Here is a 24,716-nt window from a genome sequence, read left to right on the forward strand (position 1 = left end):
ATAGACTGCCTTATTGCCTTGCGACAAGTATAGTCTAGTCGGTCTCCTTGAGGTTGGCACAGCACGTGTATAAAGGAGAGGTCTTCTGAATCAGTATCTGCTGAGCTGGTGGGGCAGAAAAAAATCAGGTCATCTTCCCAATGTGCTTGGCCAGAGTTTTCTCCCCATCAACTGTATCTGTAACATGAAACTTCCTTCTTAGTGAATGATGGTTTTTGCCTATTGGCCCAGCTTATAAGTGAACAGTTGTGGATATCTGAAAAACTCAGTACATAATTTTCACTGTATTTAAATGATGTTTCTACACAAAACCTTTTGCTTTGCAGATGATTGTCCTCTTTCCACCCTGGAGACTGACAGTGATGTCAGTGTGGATCACTTTGAAGATCCTTGTACTTGAGTCCTAGGGACCATGGCATTTCGCCCTTGTGATGGACACCATCTGGCTTTCAGATCAGTTTCTAGCAAGTAGCTGAAACTCTCCCCTGGCCGGTGAAGGGATTTAATGTCTTAATTTGAAAAGACTAATTGTGAGCCTTCGTATCCACTCACCTCCCTTTGCAGCTTCCTAGTCTAACAAGTAGCTGCACACAAGCGAGACCTCTCGGTGGCCAGTGGAACAGTGAGGCACAATGGAGATCTCACGTCTGCCCCCAACCACTTACCTGCAGTGCTGTGAGTGGAATGGCATTTTGGCTCCACTGTGGAAACTTTCTTTCAAAACTACAGCGCTTAGATCAGAGGTGGCAGAGGCTGTTATAATGAGGTTGGTCCCTGTTCCCCGCCCCCACCCACCCAGACACACAAGTGTGTATGGGGAAGGGAGCGCAGAATAACATGCTAGAGTAGAGTAGAGTTCGGCTCAACCAAGCATTCTCTGTACAATGCTTTCAGAACTGTGAAGGTGCTGTTCTAGCTCTCCTTGCCCTTTATTTACATCCATCCATCCACCTTCCCCACCCTCTGCCTCTCCCCCTTTCCAAATACTTCATTCTCTATACTGTACCAGGCCTACATTAGATGGTGGGGATGTAGCCAAACACTACCTCATGAACACAGCAAATTTTTGGAGCAAAAAAGGTAAGCCCATTCTATGCTAAATTGCTAAAGACAGATTGTATTCTGAAAAGTAAAAGCCCTCTCCTCCCACCTTGCCCAAATTGCTTTTCAGTGGTTGCTTGCTTAAGGTTGCCCTTCATTCTAGAGTGTCTTTGCCCACAAAACATTTTCTGAGAAATGAGAAACCAGTTCACTGGGCCTGTACTTTTCTACTACCCTATTGTTGTGTAATACAGTAAGATCAACGATTCTAGCATTTGACACGCTAGGAAGATTGTACTTTACAGTCAAGAGAACGGGAGCAGTTTTTCCCATTTTATCCTTAACTCAGAAGCTCCTGGGAACTAAAAAAACAAGTTGTGAGCTTTTCCCAAATTTCTCTGGTAAGACATCCTTGGTTACCTCTTATTACGCCTTTTCAATAATCCAGAGATGGCAAGAGGGAGGTCTTTGTCCTACCCATGGGTCTTAGGCATAATAGTATATCATAAAAACCACTAAGCTCCTCATTACGAGGAGTGAAAGCTTTTAATTCCTTGATACAACCCATGCTGTTTACGCCTGTACTTCATCTTTTCTGTCTGAATGAATTAGGTCAAATCCAACTCAAACTGAAAGCAGCAAGGTTTGGGGACTTGGAAACTAATCTTCTCAATTGCATTTCTAGGTTATGTTACAGGACTAGACAACTCAGAAAAATTAGGATTAGTTTTGTAAAACTGGTTCTGTTTTTGTGTTTGGTATGAGACCTATCTGGACACAATCTGCCCTGTACCTCAGCAGATCTTGCTCATTTTCCCTGAGTCCCAGATACACAGGTCCCCTGTGCCTTAAATGATGTGAATTTGTACTTGCAAATGATGTTAACGTTTGGCAACAAAAGACAAGTGTTCAAATGCTCATTCTCATACAGTAAGCCTAAGTAATTCAATTTTTCCTAGAAACTTAAAAAGATGCTTTATTTTCCTAGAAGCACCATCTAGTGGCCAAAACTCAAAACATTAATATGGAGCATAGATAGGAGACCTCCTCTTATTAACAACTTAAAGGCTAATTTCTAGAATTTTGGAGGCTTCAGAATTAACAGTTGTTAGACAACACTTCACATTAGCAAATATAACGGGGTAAAAATTCTTAGCTATGTGGCATTAGACAATTCTCTAACCCTCAACTTGCTAATGCAGACCAGGGATACGATCTTTCAGGATGGTTGTGAGAGCAGATGGCACAGTATCTTCCTTCCCTTTCCAGCTGAAAATGTACAAACTACCTTAAGGATGACGATAAGCTCTTCACCATGTTAGCCAAGAGTCAGCAGCTTAATCACATCGTTAAGTGAAAGGCCACTGTGGTGCTCTGGGCAGTAATGCTCAAGCATGACTGACTTTATTTCAGGAACTCCAGAAAGAGTAAATTAGGAAGCTTGAAAATCCAGGTATGTAGAGTACAGAGGACACACATACATGTTGTTTCTAACAAACAGGAGAAAAGAAATGCTGCTACTTAGGGAGCAGACACCAATGTCTTAATTCCCTCAACGGCGGAAACGTTAAGCTCAGTCTCCTCAGCTGGGCCGAGTGAAGAGCTAAGCTCTAGCTGGCTTCCTTCAAGCCAAAGGCTGTGTCAGGAACATTTCCAACAAATCGGTTTTATTTTTATTGGCACTTGGGAGCACTCAGTGCTTCCCTCCCCCCACACACTAATAAATCATCTGTAGAAAAGATATTCAGTTCTCCACAGGTAACTTTGAAAAATATTTAGCTGCTTCACTAAAGTTCATCTTCAAGAGTCAGAGGATGCACTTTTTCTGTTAAAATGGAAGATCAGAGAATAATTTATGCCCAATCATCAAGTTTATTCCCTTGCCTTTGTGGAGGCTTCATGGAATGAAAGGCTAAGCATCAGGAGACACCAGACAAGTACCCATAAAGTTCGTTCCCAAATCTTGGAACAGTTTGTGATGTGATGCAAAGACTGGCATGCGCTCACAAACTGTTCCACCAGATGAAAAGTTACGATTTGGAAGGTGAGAAAAGGACACACAAGAAAAACTCTTACGTCAAAACCTACATTCCTCAGTCACACTTAAATCCCCTTTTCATGTTTTATTTTCTTTGGGCATATATTTGGGATTTTTATCATTTCTGTAGTTGAAATACCAGTGTCTAGCAATCAGGAATTTGTGCCACTTTGCAAGCAGAAAAAAGTTAAAGATAACAAAGGTTAAGGACAACTTTTATTGCTACCAGAGGCTTTTATCATCAGTCCATGGTTCTGACTGCAATACCTTCTTCAGACTGCACAGGGAGCTCAGGATCCAGAAGTCATTAAGAGAAATACAGGGAGGGTGAATAACTTGCATCAAGAAAATACTAATAGCTTAACATAAATCTAGGGTACTGAATTCAGTTATTACACGTTACAGACCCCAATCATAGAGCTGCCCCAACATCTAGACAGTCTCTCCTACTGATTATAAATGAGTGAAAACTGATCAGTTACCAAAAACAAAACAAAAAAACCAAAACCTTAGTTGTTACATGTTTCTTTGGTGAGCACCTGGATATATTTATCACAAATTCTTTTATACAAAAGTCAAAAATGCTTTCAACAAATCTAAGAGTGTCCTAATTACATGCCACTTTCAAGTTCCAATTTAAGATAAACAAAAATGAAAACAATAATTTTGTTTCCAACCTCCAAGAATTGAAATGAGACAAACACAAAATCAATGTGGTAATGCCAGTCCTTTTTCTATTACCACCTCTCATTCATATGGGGCAATTCTAAAGTACCCTTTTCGGATTAATTTGAATCCTGGATTAAACATGGCTGTCACACAAATAATTTATTCACTAAATCGCTAAAAAATGATTTTGAGGGTTTCCTAATCAGTGGAAGTCAGGCTATAGATCCACATGCATAAAGTTCATTAAGTATTCACTAAAGAAGCAAGCAAAAACGAGGAAAATTAAATCAGGATGCTGGAGACAGGGTGTGTGCCAGCTATGAATTTTGGAACTTTAAAAAAACACTGAATATGAATCTGAGATGGGTCAATCTCCATTACATTTTAGCAGAGAAAAGGATGGAACTGACAAACACTACAAGATATTTTTTTACTTTAAAAAAATTTGGATCTTTTGAATTTCACACTTTTGGTCTTTAAATGCTTAAATGATGTTGATTCTAATTTGCCACACAAGTAAACGGGCTTTTTCTCTGGCTCACTTCAAATTGGCCTGCTAAGGTATACACCTGTATATAGCCTTTCCTGGTTTTCCCATGTTCCCATTCCCAGAGTAGTCTACCTTAGTTTGCACTGGAAGCTACATGACAGAAACTGGCTGCAAAGGTGGACAAGGGGAAGCATGTCCCTCTTGCCTTGATAAATCAGTGCCACATACAGAACCCACATTTTCCGAAGCATTATCTTCATTATAGAGCCGTTTGAGTCCATCATAGAAGTCATCCACTTCCATCTCCTCTACTTTGCGTTTAGCAGAGGTATGCTTGCACCCACGGGCAGCTGGGGGCTGATGGCAGAAGGCTGCCGCACCTCTGACTGGCACTTCCGGTTTGCTGTTGTCCTTGGAGAAATCTAAATCTGGGCCTGCGACAGAGGAGGGATGTAATCTGAACACTCCTTTGTCACAGGTCACCAGGGTGTGCTTGAGGGGACGGTAGACGTAAACGGAATTTAGAGGCAGGGAAGACTGCAGAGAAGAAAGGTGGTGCACCACAAGCTCCCGACAGTGGATCAGTTGGGAGCTCTCCATCTGGGCCCGGAGGAAAAAAACCAGAGTCGATCATTTAATTAATACAGACTACTCTGTCATTTCGCTGGCCACTTTCCCTCCCTGTGCCCTCTGTGCTCCCCAGCTTTCTTTTCTCTCCCCACACCTTCTATCTGAAATTCATCGATCCCTCCAGCCTACCCATCATCTTCTTAGGAAATGTGTCCAAATCTGTACTTCTAATGTCAGACTCTTTGGAACTTAAGTTCTGTATTTGCAAATATATGCTGAACATCTTCATGAAAACAAACTATTCTCTTTTGTTCACTGTATATATCCAACATCTACTTTTGTTCAGTCTGTTCCCTCTGTCTAGAAGACCCTTCAAAGACCCTTCACCTCACCCTCTTTGCCTCTTCTATTCTCTTCACGAAGACACAGGACAGATAAACACAAAATTCATTAAGAATTTAGGGAAAAAACCAGAGCCATGAAAAAATTTAAGGGATGGGGACAATGATTTGGCTAAGAATTTAAAACAATTTAACTATTTTGTTTTTAAAATAGCAAATGAGAACTTTTGATAAATAATATTTTTGTAGAAATCAGCAAGCTTGATAACATTAACAAGAAATGTTTTTGTTTAATTTGGAGGTTTCACTAATTCCTTCTTATCCTTCAGGATAGTTTAGGTATTCTGTCTGAAGCCACCCCTGACTCTCCCTGGCCCCCACACCCAAACTCCAGGGTCATCTGTTTCTATTTCAACCTGTCATCATACACCACATTGTATTAAAATAATCTACTTAACCATTTAGCTTTTCCTTTATAGACTATAAGCCCCCAAAAGGCAGGCATTGTATCGTATTCATCTTTATTCCTTAAGTTTCTTTTCTAGCACAACGACTACACATGAAAGGCTTTCAAAATCCTCCCTGTGGACAGTCTCTCTGTCCTACTTTCCCTAGCAACACATTTCTCCCCTATTCAAATATTTTAGCTGCACCCCAGTGCCTACCAGAAATAAGCTAACCTCCTTAGCTTGGTATAAGGCTCTTCACAATCTGACCCCAACCTTTTTCAGCCTTATTTCCTGGCATATCCCAAACTGTGCTCTCCATTTCTGCCAAACAGGCCTGCTCTCTCTATTCTGTGCAAATCTTGCCCTTTCTAACTCTATCCCTGCTCATCCTATTTCTACCTGTTGAAATTGTATAACCTATTCCGGCCAGGTCTGGCTAAATGCCGCCATCTCCAGGAAGCCTACTTAGACTATTAACTATCCAGTCCACTTTCCAGTCTTGTGTATTTTATAAGTATTTTTAGACATTTCTTAACCACATCTTATTCATACCCATACAACCTACAGTACACAACATGACTGTTTGCAATACCACAGAGAAAATAAAGGAAAATAGCATGATCTGCAAGAACAACGAACACATCCAGTCACAAGACTGTTTTTATCTCTAAAAATATTCATTACTTGTTACCCAGGAAAGTATCAGTGGAAAGAAGAATGAAAGGCAGATGTTATCATCACAGAACAAATGTTAAAATGCCTAAAATTGTCAGAAACAATACACAAAAATGAAATGACCATTTTTAATTTCTACCATTTGGTTCACTAATTTTTTTCCTTGTTTGAAAGACACTAGATAACACCCTAAGGGTAAAATACTACTAGCTAGTCTTAGAATTTCTTTTTTCCCTTAAAAGAATTCATAATACTTAAAGATAGTCCCCAACTATTAAGCTTACAACTGTAGGCGAGGGCTTATCATGTCCCAGGGATGCAGAACAAGCTGAGCCATGCTAAAAACAAGGAAACAAAAAACACAGAAGAGGGACAGGGCTTTAAAGCTCTTTCAGGAGATAGGTACCCTTGTCAATACTTCAAGAAGCTTGTAAAAGGGAGGTCAGAGAAGTGAAAGACAGAAATTGGGAAGCGAAAAAAAGGCTAGAGTATAAAAATTATTTCTGAAAAGCACCTGCTCTAACAAACTGTTCCTTAGCAAATGACTAATACTTGGGGGCCTAGAAAAGTAAAATATTAGAATATTGTGATATTCTAATGCCTTGGTCACTGGGCATAATGCCACAGCAGAATTCTACAAAGTAGAGTTCACATAGATGGTACTGGTTTGAAAAAAGACATACATTTCAAGTAAAAGGAAGACTATGCCACTATAATCTTTCTCTGTGCGAAAAGTGAACAGGAAGTTATACAGCTGATCCTGAACAACACGGGGCATTTAGGGGTGCTAACTCCCACAGTCGAAAATCTGCATCTCATTTTCAACTCCCCAAAAACTTCATTAATAACCAGTAACAGTCAATTAACAGATATTTTGTATGTTCTATGTATTATATACTTACAATAAAGCTAGAGAAAAGAAAATGTTATTAAGGAAACCATAAGGAAGAGAAAACACATTTGCAGTCGTGTACTGCGGTGCAGTTCAAACCCGTGCTGTTGAAGAGTCAACTCTAGTTTAGAAAATGACAGGGCAAGAAAGACATTATCAAACCAACACCATCTATATGAACTCTATTTCCATCCAACTAAGTCTTTTGTCCAAAATAACACATCAAAAGAAATTCCTTCTAATCTACTACCTGAATTTGTTCTAAGTAAACAAATCGAGTGTGACCCTTGTTGAGATCCAGTGGAGGAAACAGAACAAGCACCTAAACTGGAATTACTACAACTTCAGACACCAGACAAAAGTCCTCTAATGAAACTGTTATCAAAAGATTTAAAACGAACTCATTCTAATTGCGGGATGTTCAGAGGACATTTATTGTTACTTTTCATGACTATCTCCTCAAATTTCAAATAATGGTTACCATTATTGGTGTAGAAAAACAAACACCACTGTAATGCAGCTCACCAAGGAAGGCGGAACAGGAAGCACGGGAAGTTTGCAGGGCAGACATGCAGATGGGTTACTGATGAAGGGGGCACAGGAGAGCAGGACATACATGACAGGTTCAGATGGCCCCAGGTAAGGCAAGCAGCACGAAGCACTGAAAATACCTGCTGCAGCAGTCTGACCTGAGGCACCCTCAAGAACTGGGAGACCCTGGTGGGGATGGCCTGCTTCTCTAAGTCTCCACTCTGGCTTTAAACTACACCACGGCCAAGAACATCTTCTCTGACGACTGTCTAGCCTAGGGACTAGGGAAATGACCACACTCAGTCAGTAGAGTTAATATCCTGAGATTCTCAAGGTGGGTCACATTAGTCAGAAAGAAGGATGTGAGTATAGCTACAGATGTCAAGCAAGGAAAGAAGGGATAAGAGAAAGAGGGGAGCCATCCCAGAAAGGTGACCAACAGTTAGCATGGAGCTAAGAGAACAGGGGTAGGCGACTAGGAGGAAGGCTTGCCTTTCAAACCAGGAACCCTCGCTGTACTTGGTCTGCAGTCCCAAGCGAACAAAGGCAGAGCCAGTGAGAGCGGCCCCCTTACAGGATGGCACGTCTCTGATGGACACTGGTAGTCCTCTCAAACAAGGACACGGGCAAACATGGCAGAAGTAATTATGGCATGATCTCACCAATACGTTGCAAAAATTTCCTGTACTAGAACCGAGAATCCAGGAGGAATATTTGATGGCCTTATCACACATCTAACTACAAGATATTAGACCTGGTATTCCCACCTAAACACAGGTGAACTTACAGCAGAGACATCACTGAGCCTTAAAGACTCAGGATCCATCAGGTTTGGGCCACATATATTGGCTATCAGTCCCAGTTGATTTTAGAGAACTGTTAAGAACAAGTCCCAAAGTCTGTGGTGTTGTTTTTAACTCTCTTCTCCATTATAATTTGAATACCACATGGGGCAGAGGCCTTTTTTCATTTTTTACAATCACTGTATTCCCCAGTGCCTAGATCATAGATTTTTCAATAAATGTTTGTGGACCATAACTATTCGTATAAGAGAACTGAACACTGGTTTTCAAACTATGTCCAAACAGCTTGCAGAAGGGAAGAGGCCATGTGGATTGACTGCACCCAACAGGTCTCTGCCCCAAATACATATTAGAAAGTATTACTTTTCTAACTTTATATTCTGGGATTGTGTGTGTATAAGGTTTTGCTGGAGTCAAGGGAAGGATTCTAGTTCTAAAAGAAACTCTGAAAACCACCAAACTAAATCTTTAAGGTGTATATGGGAAAGCACTGGTTCTCTACTAAGCAGTCCTGGTTGTCTTTGAGAAAGTCCCAAGTTCCCTGAACTGCAGGTTTAAAATAAAGGAGTTGAATGAAATGATTTCTAAGAAGATTCCTTCAAATTCTAAGTCTGTAATACTCCTTCAATAAGAAGGAACAAATTTCAATGAACATTCTTCTTACAGCACCAAAACACCAGAAGACTCATGAAAGAGAATAAGCATATCCTCTAGTATTTTTTTAGTGGAGAACAAGCTCTCAAAGCTACAGAATACAAATTCTATTTACAACAGTCTTATTATTTATGCTTCAAAGTCTGTCCTTTCTTTGTGACAGTAACACTTCATATAGCAAATTTTCTCTGTACTGGCTTTGGGAATAGGCACAGAGACCAAGTCAGAGCATTTAAACATGTCAATTGTTCCAATAAAAAAATGGGAAACGAAATGCAGAGGTTTTCTATTAATATCCCTTCTCCCACTTCCACAGTCTAATGTAAATGATTAACATTCAATTTCACTTAACAACACTGTAGGTAGGAAAGTATATTTCCTGTGCCACACTATTGTTATATGGTGGTTTATAATAATTTCTAAAAATCCTCACTAAACAGCAACTATCTCCTAGAATTATTTCCACTATAGCATTTATTTCAATGGAAATACTTCTCAATTATAACAATCTAAGATATGCTATTAAAAGAAAATGTCTCCCTTGTAAAGGAGAAACAGCCTGTGTTACCACCAACATCCTATGCCTGTCCCGGGGATGTAGAGCAAGCCGAGCCACGCTAAAACCAGTGGAACAAAGCACACAGAAGAGGAATGGGCCTCTAGCTAATATATTGCTCTGATCATCAACGTTTTTATGAAAAGACCCTCAATCCTTCTCTGCTCACAGACTAGGGTCTGAAATTCTCAGAGCTGAGAGGTAGTACTGAGGTACTTAAATGTCTGCTAACTTTTACAGTTCATATCTATGACATATCTTGTAACACACCAAATTCAAGTATTGTTCTGTTTTTCTTTTATAGTATTCTAAGTTTTGTAAGTTCGATAACTGCAGCTCTTTTTTATTATAAAATGTAATTACTTAAGCTCAGAATTTAAGTCTTTTCTCTAAATAAAATCCGGTAACATAAATCAGAATAACTTCATCAAATAAGAATAAATAGGGACATATAAAGGGAAAGTAGATCCGTAAGTCTTTTATGGACTCATTTGGCAGAGGACTATGGTCTGCAGCAGATGTAAACTTTTTTTTTTTATTTTTATTGTTATGTTAATCCCCATACATTACATCATTAGTTTTAGATATACTGTTCCATGATTCATTGTTTGTTCATAACACCCAGTGCTCCATGCAGAACGTGCCCTCCTCAATACCCATCACCAGGCTAACCCATCCTCCCACCCACCTCCCCTCTAGAACCCTCAGTTTGTTTTTCAGAGTCCATCGTCTCTCATGGTTCTTCTCCCCCTCCGATTTCCCCCCAGATGTAAACTTTTAAATTCTATTTGGTGACATGAATAGAACCAATAAGCTTATCCAAAGTAGTTGCTAACATATAGCACCTTTATTAACTTTCCATTTGAATGAGAATTTTCTCCACTGAAACTCCTGCATTTTATATAGATAATTGATAAAAAATTTAACTGGCCTATAACATTTTATGCCAATTTGCAGAGAGAAGTGATGGAAAAATCTTAGGCAATAATAGGAACTACCAGGACAAAACCTCTTTCAGAAAGATGGCTTCTACTTGCCAAAGTCTAGTACAAATACTTCACTTCCTAGCCAACAATAAATTATTTGCTGGTCTAAAAATCAAATAGTAGAAATATAGAAAGAAGTACTATGATGAAACCTACAAATGTAGCTAGGAAGGTTCTTTATACAAAACAAAAGGACAATGTATTATAGAGAATCTTACTAATTTTTCAAGATTCTTAAAAAAAAGATTTTAAGTAACCTAGAAGAAGGGTTGAAAAGAAGCAAGAAAATACTAAGCTTTTATAAGAGAAAAAAGTTCACCTAGCCCATAAGTTTAAAGTGTCTATTACTTTACTCTTGTCTCCTCTTCAAAGTGGTTTGCCATTACAAGATTAGATTGTCTCTTAGTTTTATAATCATGTACGTATCCCAGTAAGAGACGAACTTAAAATGGACACTTACTCTGACTGACACCTACCTGTGCTTTCTGAAGCAGTTCAATGGTAAGAGGAAGCCAGTCAGGAATAAGTTTCTCCATTTCCAAACTGACCATGGCCAGAGCAAGCATGGATCCTTTGAATTGCAGAAGTTGGTTGCAGGCCATACAGTGAAGGAGCTGCTTGGTGAGGACTGCCAAATGTTGAGAGGGGCTCAGTTTGGGCAAACTGAAAAGTAACTGAGGCCTAGTTGACACTGCAATGGCATGGAACTGAAAAAAACCACAAGAACATCATACTAGTTTTACTTAAAGTTTTAGGTAAATTATATACAGAAATTGATGTAACCTCAGGTATTACTCAATTTCTTAAGTTTGTAATTTTAGCTTCATGAAATCTGACATAGGATAATATCCTAATTTCTAATTTTTCTTTTTCTAAAAGTCACAACAAATGAGTGGGCACTCTACTTTCCTAAGTTACTAAGACTACATATTCCCACAGAAAACTAAGAGAAAACTAAGAGACATTAGGTGTATTTACAATGTGAAGAAAATCCAATGGTGTAGCTGTGTGAAGATCCCAATTCAACTTATCCAGAATAATCCTCTCCATCCTCAGAATTTCAGATGAAGAACATCCACAGAAACTGTCTCTTGCCAACACCTTCAGTACTGGAATTCTCTGTCCAAAACAAAGCGGAACGGGGCAGAGTGAAGAGGAGAGAAAAAAAATAAACTAATTTTCAGTTTTTGTTCTGGTAAACAGAAAGCAAGTAAATAAATGGAGAGAAATTTTCAAGAAAGAGATGTAACTAATTTTTAAAGGAGAATATTTACCTCATCCTCCTCAACAGTCTTGGCAGCTAGGAAAAAACAGCTGATTGCAATACAACTCAAGTATTTTGGATGGGCCTATAATTTTGAAGAGGGAAAAAAGCAACATCAGTGGTTTTTAGAAAGTTAAAAGAGTTTATTTTTAAAAACTAGATATGCACGTCAGACAAGTATGCACAAAATTCTAAGGAATAATTAATCTGATTCCCACCTATTGCTTTCTAAGACCAGGGCTAACTTTTAACTTCACAACCCTAGCCATAATTATATTCTATGAAAATACTAAGATATTATATAGTTAAAAGTTCAACCAATGCTAGTTAGCCAAAGTTAAATATCTATCTAGCAGAGAAGAACTTACTCTTAGAAGACAATTTACTTAATAAATAAAATTCCAAAAATTAAAAATCTATTTGTACATGTGTGTGTTTTGTAAGCTAGTTTTACTCTCTTTATCTGTCATATCAGTAATACTACCATACTAGATGTTAGGGGAATTAAAGAGAAAGAGACAATATAAAATAAAAAAGACTATAAACCTATTCCAGATGCTTTAAAAAAACTATAGGGTGTTAGCGGGGGAGTAGAAATTTTCTAATTAAGTGTTCACAAAAACAAGTATATATTCAAGTTCCATGGTGAGAAAGAAAGGCTCTTAAATTCATCATCAATTAGTAGGAGGAAAAAACTTTCTAAACGGTTTGACATGCATAGGAAGGCTTGAATTTGCCTGTTTTCCTTATCTAAGATAAGGTAGGACTACTTTCTACCTCACTGTTAGAATAAGGGTTTGCCAAACCCAGCATCAGAATCCAGTTTTAAATAACCAGAACAATTAACTCCAATTACATTGAATGATACAGAGGTAAGTTACATAACACGAAGAAAACCTGTTTCGATATTTATTTTATACTTAAATATTACATTCCTGTGAAATTAGGGAAACCTTCTGATGACCTGATGTGGCCTTGATTAAGTAACTTACTTAAAAAACACACCAGTGACCACTGCCTCAGTGTAAGTGGCATACTGTCTAGGAACCTTCTAGTCCTCTGCCTATATGAAAAATAAAAGCTGGTTCAATAATATCAATATTTTTATTTAATCATTAATTTTTTTTTTTTTTTTAAAGATTTTATTTATTTATTTGAGACAGAGAGAATGAGAGAGAGAGAGCACATGAGAGGGGGGAGTGTCAGAGGGAGAAGCAGGCTCCCTGCCGAGCAGGGAGCCCGATGCGGGACTCGATCCAGGGACTCCAGGATCATGACCTGAGCCGAAGGCAGTCGCTTAACTGAGCCACCCAGGCACCCTATTTAATCATTAATATTAATCAGACATTATAATTTAGAAAGCACTTCCAAAAATACGAGTCTATCTATTATGTCTCAGAAGGGACACCACACAAGTGATATAGGAAGTGAAGGCATATCTTGTAGCTAAGACAGTTTTCCAGGATCCCTTATTTCCCCAAGTATACAACAGGTCAAATCCTTGAGGTAATCAGAGTTCACTACAAAGAAGAGCCCAACAGTTAACAACTGAAGGTAGGCAATGCAACTCCTAAATCAAGGGCACCAATAAATTTCATAGTAAAAATAATCCCAATAGCAAGTATGATCTTTTTTTTTTTTTTTCAACAAAGAGTAGTTCTAATTCCTGGATGTACACCAGAATCATTTGTGCAATTGTTTTTGCTTCTTTAAATACAGACATCCAGATCTTACCAACTAGGGATTCAGATTCAGTAGCTCTGGGACAGGGCTCAGGGTCCATACTTTTAAAGAGCTACATAGCACTTTCTTCTGCACAGCTAGGATTGAGGCTCTATTCACTGCTGCAGCCTTGTATGGTCTGCTTTAAGTCCCTTTATTTAAACTTCGACTACATTTTAGGTTAATTGTTTCAATATAGATTAACCATCTAAGTAAGAGAATTTTAGGCAAATAACATGACAGGACCCATTAAATAAGAAATATGAAAAAATGAAATACTTGGCAATTCTCTAACTGATCCAGAAACTTCCCCAAATCTGTTTAAAATGTTTAATAATAAGGTAAGAATCTTTTCTATGACAGAAGCTATAATAAGGTCATTAATAGCTTGTGAAGAACATAAAAACCAAGAAAGGACACTAAGCTTAAACTCATCTTTCTCTGTGAAAAGGAGGTTAGCTAGAGTCGGAGGATGGGAGGGGAGCCTTGATAGTGAGATAAAAGTAGGTATGTCAGAGAACCTAAATTTCAGGCAATTAGTATCATTATAAATAAGGGTTCTTTAAGTCTCTTAAGAGTACAAGTGTGAAACATAAAAGATAACTGAGTGGCCATCCAAATTCTTCCACTCCATAATTCTTTGACTTCTATTTTTCATACTTAATAACAAAGAGTACAGTATCCTTAGCATTGAATTCACAGTTCCCCCAGCTTACATATACCTGGGCATACAAATGACAACAAATGAATTGCTTTTCTACTTTTTCATGCCTTGCCATTAAATAAATGCTAACTTTCTGATTTAAATCCATTGAGGGCCTACTATGACCAATTTCACATAATATAACCAATGATATATTATACCAACAGAGACAATATAAAATTTATTCCTGTATTTTTGTACACTATCATTCAACAAAAATAAACCAAACTTATTTTATGCTCAGTTCATCTTATTATATTCCAAATGCATGCCTCTAGAAAGTATTTATATATTTTCAAAACACAACACAGTATAGTCAATAACTAAGTAGTGACAGAAAAAAATGTGTAATAGGCTTATACTTTTCTGGTCTAGTTCACCAATAACATCTAGTACACCAATGTGTTAAAAGATGACTAAACATTCTGCTGATGATATACTGTTTGTATTAAAATCAGGAAATCAAAAACTTCATAGGTTAAGTATATGTTATGAATACTGGTAGCAAAAATAAAATTACAGAATACAATTCAAAACATTTCTAAAAATTTACAGCAATAATGGAAAACATCATGCCTTCTTATAGGGACATAGATCATGTCCAAGAAGGTTGTTCACTCCTTGTCACTTTCTAGAATATTTACTAATTGCCCCTGGTTTAGTATATAAACCCTCAAACAAGAGGCTGTGTTTAAGTGTATCCTAAAATATTTACCTTTACAGTAGCTAAAAACCTGTCCAAAAGACTGCTAGCCAGAGCAAATGTTTCTGGGTAAAGGTTGAATTGGTACTTGAGTTTGGCCAGCCACTGAATCACTTCATCTCTCTGGGATGGAGAAACATTCTACAAGGGAACAATTAAAAGATAAAATAAAAATAAAAAAGAACAAGTGAGGTTCCAAGTTATCAAGAATGAATTCTCTCTTAAAAGATTAGCAAATGCTATGGAATACGTTTATATGTTAAAAATGTTTTTAAGTTTACTCAAAATCTATCAAACTTAAGATGTACAAAGATAAAACATTATGTACTGGTCATAGCAATTTATCAATATCCAATATTCTCATTGTTTATTAAATAAAATCTTCACAATGTCATCTCACTATATACCTACATTTTAATTAAACAAAGGTGTCCAGAGAATATAACACTTTAAAGGTTAGGTAACACTATTATCAACTGACAGTAGTTTTAGAATTAAGTTTCCCAGTTCTGGAGAATAAGAAAATATAGTGAATTTCTTTCTAAGGCAGCAAATAGCCATTAAACCATCTTAGGAAATGTAAATGGAATATGGTAATAGAATGACAGCCCATTAAAAACAAAACTAAAGTCAACAGGAATAAATTAAAGATATCAGGGACAATAGGTGAATTATACATTTAAAGATCATGGAAGAATACTGAAGGGGAAATTCACCTGAACTAATTTACTAATGGAGAGATTATTATACAAACATATGACATTATTGCTTCCTACATATTATTTTAAACTGCTGAGTACAGGCTTAATTTTTAGAAGCTACACACTTTAATGCAATAATGACTTAGCTATCTTTACTCTTGAGTTTTGTAGGCACTATAAAAAAATACAAAATAAAACAAACCTAATAATAATCTACTTATAATAAATGAAACAGATCCATGAGAACTACTTCAACCAGGTAAACACAATAGAGTACAAAAATGACTCTGTGATTAGTGGAAAAAAGTATTTTCAATGAGTGAGGGTTCCAGACAAGTAAAGGTTTAATCCAAGCACTGCATCTTTGTAATTACAACCATTTTAGATGGAAATCCTTTAAAATATATTATTTATCTCATTCCTTAGAAAGTAGAGAGACCATAGCTTAAACCTCTTTCCTGATTACTCTAGGTCAATTTTATGAAATTAATTCCTATATCACAGAGAGATACATTAAGAGCCATGAAAGCATGGTGGGCTGTATATCTTAATAATGTATCTCCTCAAACAGATATTTCAGTTGGAATTTCTTCTCTCCTTCCTCTTGGCTTTCTTTAGTGTTGTGAGAAATACATGACTCAGTGCTCATTATAATCTCTGCCATTGCATTGGCAAGCTAATTTCTCATTTTTTTCCCAATTCCTCTGTCACTTTTCATTTTGGCACAACATAGTAAAGGGTTTCTTAGTGTTGGCCAAACCAACTAATCACACATTTTTACATCTAGCTAAACTCAGTTATAACTGGTATTTCAGAAGGTTAACTGCCATATATCCACCTTCTAGTCAATTTCTTTTGTCAAATAAAGACCGACCCTAGACTACTGCACAAGAAATACAGACAAGAAATTGAGATAAAAATGGTTTACAACCTCTCACATTAACATCTCACCACCAAGCTGGTGTTAAAACTATGAACAATCAAAACATTTAATTCAGTTCATATTAATAATATATTAATAACATATTAATAATATTCAGGGTGCATCATACGATAGGTCCTGGGAATACAATAATGAATAAAAAAAAAGCTCCCTGTTTAAACTTCTAAACTTTAAGTCTCATAGCAAGGCAATCAGAAAATGTCAATCAACTATGTTTAGTGTAAAAGAGAGGTATGCACAGGGTGCTAAGGGAATACACTGGAATGGGGCACTTGGTCCCATATGGAAGTAGAATGAAAGCTTCTCATAGGAGATAGCAACAAACTTGTTTCTTAAAAGGTAAAAATTGAGGAGAGGATATGATCATTTTAAAGACATGGAAAAGAGCTATGTTTTTTTAAGCCTGTGAACTTTTTTTTTTTTAAAGATTTTATTTATTCATTTGAGACACAGAGATACAGAGAGAGAGAGAGAGAGAGCATGAGCGGGGCTGAGACAGAGGGAGAGGGAGAAGCAGGCTCCCCGCCGAGCCAGGAGCCCGATGTGGGGCTCAATCCCAGGACCCTGGGATCAGGATCTGAGCCGAAGGCAGACGCTCAACCACCTGAGCCACCCAGGCGCCCCAAGCCTGTGAATTTTAAAGCATAGGAATAATGTCAACCTGGAGGAAATAACTTATTGTCAAGCTCTTCTGACTTGCAAATAAAATCAAGGTGGGTGAAAAAGACTGCTAGAAATGGATACTCTGAGAATCAGTGGTGTAATTCCATTGATCGAAAAAAAACATAGGCAGTTCACAAACTGAAGCTGTGGGCTTGACAAGTTCTGGGTGCACAGAGTAGCAAGGGAACATATATGTCCTGCAGAGACTATTGTCCAACATGACAGAGGAAACTGGAGTTAGGCTATTAGAGCCAGGAGCTGAATTCTCTCTCTCACAAAAAGAGTCTGAAAAAGGTGGCAAAACATCATCTGGAGCTGTGGCTTCTCAAGAAAAGTGAGAGGAAGCAGACACAAACTGACAACTAGGCCTTGAGTCAAAGAGCTATTAGCATGGTCATTGGTTCAATAATAAATCATTTTCCACAGAGCCCTGAGCTACTACCTTAAGATCTAGTTCTGGACTGGGGGCTCCTAAAGGTCCCTGGGAACGAAGTGAAGGCAGTCACAATATTTCTAAATGAAGAGAGTTAAGCATTCAAGAGAAATTAAATTCCTACCAAGACGAACTTTTATCTAAAATGCCAAAACAAGTAAGAAAAGCAATGTTAAGCCATCCATCCAAACAAATCAATGATAAGGAAATACGTTCACACAAAGAGAAGGCGCCTGGGTGGCTCAGTCGGTTAAGTGTCTGCCTTCAGCCCAGGTCATGATCCCGGGGTCCTGGGATCGAGCCCCGCATCGGGCTCCCTGCTCAGCGGGAAGCCTGTTTCTCCCTCTCCCTCTGGCCCTCTGCCAGCTTGTGCGCTCTCTCAAACAAATAATCTTTTAAAAAAAAAAAAAAAGAAGTAATGTTAAGCCATCCATCCAAACAAATCAATGATAAGGCAATACATTTACACAAGGAGAAACAGATGGTGACAGAATCTGATGAAACTGGGGAGGCTTGAAAGAGGTGAAAGAACAATGATCCAGAGTAGTAATGAGGAACAAAAACACCATTAATTCTACCTTCAGCTCAGAGATCCATACAGTGGGGATGGAGGAGAAAAAGATCCCTAAATGACAAATTATATATAATGTGCCTATTTGGTGTCTGACATTAAACAAATGACAGACATTAAACAAATGACAACCATATAATTGTAAGAAGTGCCACAAAAGTTGGACATAATGTGCTATAAGAGTACGTAACATAGGGAACACAGTTACATAGAGATTTCCATATCATGGTTATGACTAAATGAGCCAACTTTTAGAAAGCACATAGAATGCAAAAGGCACTCAAATACTAGTTTTGTTCTTTCCCACTTCTAAAAATGCCTGATGCTCTAATGATGCCAGAAAAAAACAAAGTTACAAAATACTAAATACAAATAATTATTTTAAACCAATTATAATACAACTAGTTATGAAAGAGATCATGACAAATCTTTGGACTTTATACCTTATATTGAAATATGGGAATAGGGTCAAGAAAGCATTCCTGCATGGCTAGTATTATCATCACTAGTCAAAACTAATAACAACAACAACAGCAACAAAAAAACCCCACAAAAGTTAATAATTTAAGACTCACTCTTAGGGAAGTCATACGAAGATCACTTTTTCAAATCAATTCAAACATGTACTAAACAGTAATATTATCAGGATAGCTTTACAAAAATGAAGTTCTGTGTCTAAGTGATCCAATTCAGAAGGAAGGACGGGAGGAAGAAAGGAAAGCAGAACTGCCTGCCCACCCTAGAAAGTACTTCCTGGTCAAGGGATCTGTTTTCTTTTACATGGATTCCTCAAATAGGGTTAAGCCAGGTCAGTAAGTTGAACAACTAACTAATCCTCAAGAGAATTTAGAATGGATTGATTCAATCTGGTAAAACACAGGGTTTTGTATTCCACATGCCACTATTCTGTTCATTAAAATACAAATCCTCTCTAGCTTTAAACTCTAAAAGGCTCACCATTACCTAAAAGAGTAAGTACAAGCCCCCAGGTGTGGCGTACAAATCCGCATGACCTACCTCTCCAGCCTCACTCACCTTCCATCACTTTCTGCCTTAAAATTCATACTGTAAGAGCAGTACTTGTATTTATGGTGCTTCCTTGCTCCTGCTATGCTATTTTATTACATCACTTCTCTGTTCATACTGTTCCCTCTGGCCGGTACACACCCCCCTCTCTTTTACCTACCGTATTATTTATCCTTCAAGAGTTATTTCAATGGTCACTCCTCACCACACTTTTCCTAATAACTCTAGTTGGGCTAAGTACCTTCCTGTGCTCCCACAGCCTCTCTTGTCACACCTGTAAAGTTCAACATTTTAAAAAATTACATTTCTGCTTTTGGCTGTGATAGAGTAGGTAGCAACCTACACTCCAGCTGAGAACTAGAAAAGCTATTAACCACAACCACCACCACCACTTGTTTTGAAGTCATCAAAACTGCTAGGGCAACCAGGCTTTGCAGAACCAAGATTCTGGAAAAGAGGTACAAGTATCCCCCAATTTCGAAAGTCCATGTTACATCACTTAGCTTTTACTAAAAACCTACCTTAGTACCTGAAAAAGTCCAAAGATTTTCACTTTTACGAAAAAAGCCAGAAAGTAAAAATAGCATTCAGCATTCGTTTTGCAGCAAGCTGTTACAGAGACAGTGGCATACCCAGAGCAGCAAACTGGTACTACCCATCTCCTTCCCCCAAACCACAGTCAGCACCTCAGCCATCAAGCTTTGAACTGTGTCTGTGAGCACCAGGGCTTTATCTTGATTTATTTTGCCCATGTGTTAGCAAGATGTGTCCTAAGATATCAGAAAAGCCAAAGAGAGGGTCTCGGAACACTCAAAAAATTTCCCTTATAAATTAATGGTAATTGCTTCTTTGCTTTACACCATTTCAGCTTACCAAAGTTTTCACAGGAATGCTCTACTTTCCAATACTGGGGGAAACCTGTAACGAGGAGTCAATATTCTGTAGTAGCTTTTCCTTCAGGGCATTTGCCCATCCTCTTGAGTATGGCAAGAGGCTGAGAGTAAGGGCAAAGAAATCTACAGAGCTTGTGAGACTTTTACAGGGCTAGAGACAAAATTTGGAGACTTAAGGAGCCAAGTGGGGAAAGGAAGGGTCAGAGAACTGAATGGGACACTTGGCTGATTTTCCCCGTAATTCTGGAATGAAATTTTCTGAATGAAGTTCTGAAGGTGGGAAGGACAGGGGTGTAAGAAGCTAAGCAAAAGCCTCTGAAAAGCAAGAAGGAGTTCAGCACCCTTCAGCACCCTCCCAAGTTCTCAGGTGGAATCCTTGACTACACTCTAGGAGATGGGGCACACCGAAGCAGATGAAACCATACCCAACTGCAGCCCAGACTCCCACCAGCATCATCTCTCACTGGGTTAAAGTGATTAATCTCCGGGGCACCTGGGTGGCTCAGTCAGTTGAGCATCTGCCTTCAGCTCAGGTCATGATCCCAGGGTGTCCTGGGATCGAGCCCCACATTGGGCTCCCTGCTTAGTGGACAGCCTGTTTCTCCCTCTCCTTCTGCTGCTTCCCCTGCTTGTGTTCTCTCTCTCTCTCTCTCTCTGTCAAATAAATAAATAAAATTTAAAAATAAATAAATAAAGTGATTAATCTCCTACACAGTTGCCTACCAAAGGAAGACAACCCTTCTTCAGCAACATAAAGTCTAGAACCTTTACAATTTTTCATAGTGTTCAGCATTCAATTAAAAATTACTGGGCATGCTAGATAGTATAATGCTAAGCAAAATAAGTCAGTCAGAGGAAGACATATACCATATGATTTCACTCACACATGGAATTTAAGAAACAAAACAAACAAACAAAGGGGGAAAAAATTGGACACAAACCAAGAAATAGACTCTTAATTATAGAGAACTGATGATCACCAGGGGGAGGCTGGTGTGGGGATGGGTGAAATAGGTGAAGGGGATTAAGAGTACACTTATCATGATGAGCAGTGAGTAATGAATAGAATTGTTGAATCACTATATTATATACCCGAATCTAATATAATACTGTAAGTTAACTATATTGAAATTAAAATTAACCTATTAAAAATATTAACCAGGCATGACAATAGAACTAAGTGACCAAAAACCAAGAGAAAAAAGAAAGGGAAGCAACAAAAAGACCTAGAACTTTGAATTATCAGAAAAGGACTTAATATACAATAGAGGAGAAGTAGGAAAAGAGATGAAAAGATGAAGAATTTCAGTAGAGAAATGATACCTGTTAAAAAAATCTAAAAGGAAATACTAGAACTAAAAAATATAGTAACTGAAATTAAGAACCCAATATGTGGATTCAACAACAAATCAGACATGGTTGGATAACTATGCTTTGAGGAAAACTTAGTTTTAAATGTATATATTAAAATACAAGAACAGGGGTGCCTGGGTGGCTCAGTCGGTTAAGCATCTGCCTTCGCTTAGGTCATGATCCCAGGGTCCTGGGATAGAGCCCCGCATCGGGCTCCCTGCTCAGCAGGGAATCTGCTTCTCCTTCTCCCTTTCCCTCTGCCTCTTCCTGCCTCCATCACCCCCATTTGTGCTCTCTCAGATAAATAAAATCTTTAAAAAAATAAGATACAAGAACAAGTGGAAAATCAATTATTTAAGCATCTAACTCAAAAAAAAAAAAAAAAAACAAATTACACAAAGTAAACAGAAGCAGATAATTAAAATAAGAACAAAACTTAAAAAAACCAAACGTACAATAGGGAAAATCAACAGAACTAAAAGACTAACTGACAAACCTCTAGAAAGATGGATCAAGAAAGAAAGCACAGGGCGCCTGGGTGGCTCAGTCGTTGAGCGTCTGCCTTCGGCTCAGGTCATGATCCCAGGGTCCTGGGATCGAGTCCCACATCGGGCTCCCTGCTCGGCAGGAAGCCTGCTTCTCCCTCTCCCACTCCCCCTGCTTGTGTTCCTGCTCTCGCTATCTCTCTCTCTCTGTCAAATAAATAAATAAAATCTTAAAAAAAAAAAAAAAAAAAGAAAGAAAGAAAGCACAAATCACCAACTAAGGAAATGAAAAAAGGAACATCGCTATGAACCTTTTGATGTTAAAAAGGTATCATAAATAACTTTACAGAAATAATTTGACAATTTAGATGAAATAAATAAATTCCTTGAAAAACACCATTTACTGAAACTGAGATAAATGAAGACCTGATTAGTCTCACATTTACCAAAGAAAATGAATTATTATTTTCCCATAAATAAATCTCTAGGCTCCCAGTGGAACCTTCTTACACTTAAGAAAGAAATAACAACCCAAACAAACTGAGAGTACTTTTAAAAAAGCAGGAACATTTCCTAATTCATTTTACAAAGCCAGCACACTTTATTATGAAAACCTGACAAAACGCATTACAAACCAATCTCACCCATAAACATAAATGCAAAAATCCTAAGCAAAATGTTAACAAAATCCAATGATGTAAAAAATATTTAACACCTATTTATAAAAAAAATCTCTTGACAAACTAAGGCAGATAATCTTCTTAATCTGATAAAGATGATCTAAGAAATATATAACAAATACTATACTTAATGGTGAAATACTGAAAACTTTCCCCTCAAACTAAAACTGAGACAAGGACACCTGCTACCATCATTTATATTCAATGGGGTTCTGGAGGCCCTAGCTAATTCTATAACACAAGAAAAATAAAAAGTATTAAGAACTGGATAGAAAGAAATAAAACCATGATTATTCACAGTTAACATGTCTATGTATAATATACAGAAAATCCAAAAGACTCTGGAAGTGAATTTAGTATAGTCAATATATAAAAATCCATTTTATTTCCATATACCAGTTTCTAGAAACAGCATATCAAAAAAAAAAAAAAATGAAAAATCTAAAATACCATTTGTAATAGCCTCAACAAGACTCAAGTATCTAGGAATAAACCTAAACTACCAAATATTATTAAATGAAACTGAAGACCGGGGCCCCTAGGTGGCTCAGTTAAGTGTCTGACTCTTGATATCAGCTCAGGTCATGATCTTAGGGTTGTGGGATCAAGCCCCACATTGGGCTCCAAACTCAGAGGGACTGCTTGTCCCTCTCCCTCTCTCAAAAAAATAAATAAAATCTTAAAAAAAAAAAAAAAAATATTGAAGACCAACTTTAAACAAAATGGAGAAATATTCTACATTCATGAATTGGAAGACTCCTATTATAAGCATGTCAATTCTCCCCAAATTGACAGATTCATAATCCCCATTTTTTTTAATTGACAAGTATATTTTAAAATATATATGGAAGAGTGAAGGGCTAAGAATAGCCAAGACAATCTTGAAAAAAAGAACAAAATGTATGCCACCAAACACTTACTATAATGCTATAATAATTATGGCAGTGTGGTATTTAAAGAGCAGCAAATGGACCAATGACAAGAAAAGAGGCAAGAAAGAGACACACAAATATATTCACAGGCCTACAGTAGTCACTTGATTTATAACAAAAGTGCAGGGAAGTAGAGAAAAGTGTCTTTTTAATAAATGGTGCTGGTTCTCTATATGGAATAAAATGATGGACTCCTACTTTACACCATACGCTGCCCCCCCCAAAAATCCCAACTGGAATGTAGATCTAAATGTGAAGGGTAAAACAATCAACTTTGCAGAAGAAAATGCAAGAGAATATCTTCATTACATTGGAATAGACAAACATTTCTTTAAAAAAGGAAAAAAATGTTGATAACTTGGGTCATTAAAAATAAAGAACTTCTACTGATCAAAGTTCAACACAAAGAGTTGAAGACATCTGTAATACATAGTCTGCAAAAGAAAGAACTCTTAAAAAACAATTAACAAAAAAGACAATTCAGCAGAAACCCAGATTAAAGATCTGAATAGACATTTCACCAAAAAAGTAAATCTAATGGCCAAAAAACACATGAAAAGCTGAACTTCATTAGTTATTAAAAAGCAGATTAAACCCAACGTGATACTATAATACACTCACCAGAATAACTAAAATGAAAAGATAATACCAAGGGTTGACAAGGATGGAGAGCAACTTAGGATTTTCATACTCTGCTAGAAGGGGTAAAAACAAAACAAAACAAAAACAAAACAAAACAAAAAAACCCACAAAAAATGTGACATAATAGTGGTATAACAACTTTGTAACAATTGGTGGTTATCTACTAAAACTGATATACACATATTCTAGGTTCTAACAATTCCATCCCTAAAAATATACTCAAAAAAACATGCACATATGTTCACTGAGACATGCACAAGAAGATGACACTAATGACCATCAACAAAAGAGATAAATTCAAAGAATT

At 37.4% G+C, this 24,716-nt stretch overlaps 1 protein-coding gene across 2 annotated transcripts in view; it reads right to left on the reverse strand.

Annotated features, from left to right (window-relative positions):
* Window positions 1-3,126: 3,126 nt before the first annotated feature.
* The window catches only part of CCNI (cyclin I), a 33,442-nt gene continuing 11,852 nt past the window's right edge, over window positions 3,127-24,716 (reverse strand). For both annotated transcript variants that reach the window (XM_032400589.1, XM_032400588.1), the window contains 5 exons: window positions 15,100-15,228; window positions 11,970-12,044; window positions 11,674-11,814; window positions 11,172-11,402; window positions 3,127-4,838 (listed from right to left, as the gene is read on the reverse strand). In XM_032400589.1, the coding sequence (XP_032256480.1) occupies window positions 4,389-4,838; window positions 11,172-11,402; window positions 11,674-11,814; window positions 11,970-12,044; window positions 15,100-15,228 (1,026 nt within the window). In that variant the 3' untranslated portion in view covers window positions 3,127-4,388. The remainder of the gene's footprint in view (window positions 4,839-11,171; window positions 11,403-11,673; window positions 11,815-11,969; window positions 12,045-15,099; window positions 15,229-24,716) is intronic.

The sequence above is a fragment of the Phoca vitulina genome, unplaced genomic scaffold (genome assembly GCF_004348235.1).
Source record: "Phoca vitulina isolate PV1807 unplaced genomic scaffold, GSC_HSeal_1.0 scaffold3, whole genome shotgun sequence".
Taxonomy (NCBI): domain Eukaryota; kingdom Metazoa; phylum Chordata; class Mammalia; order Carnivora; family Phocidae; genus Phoca; species Phoca vitulina.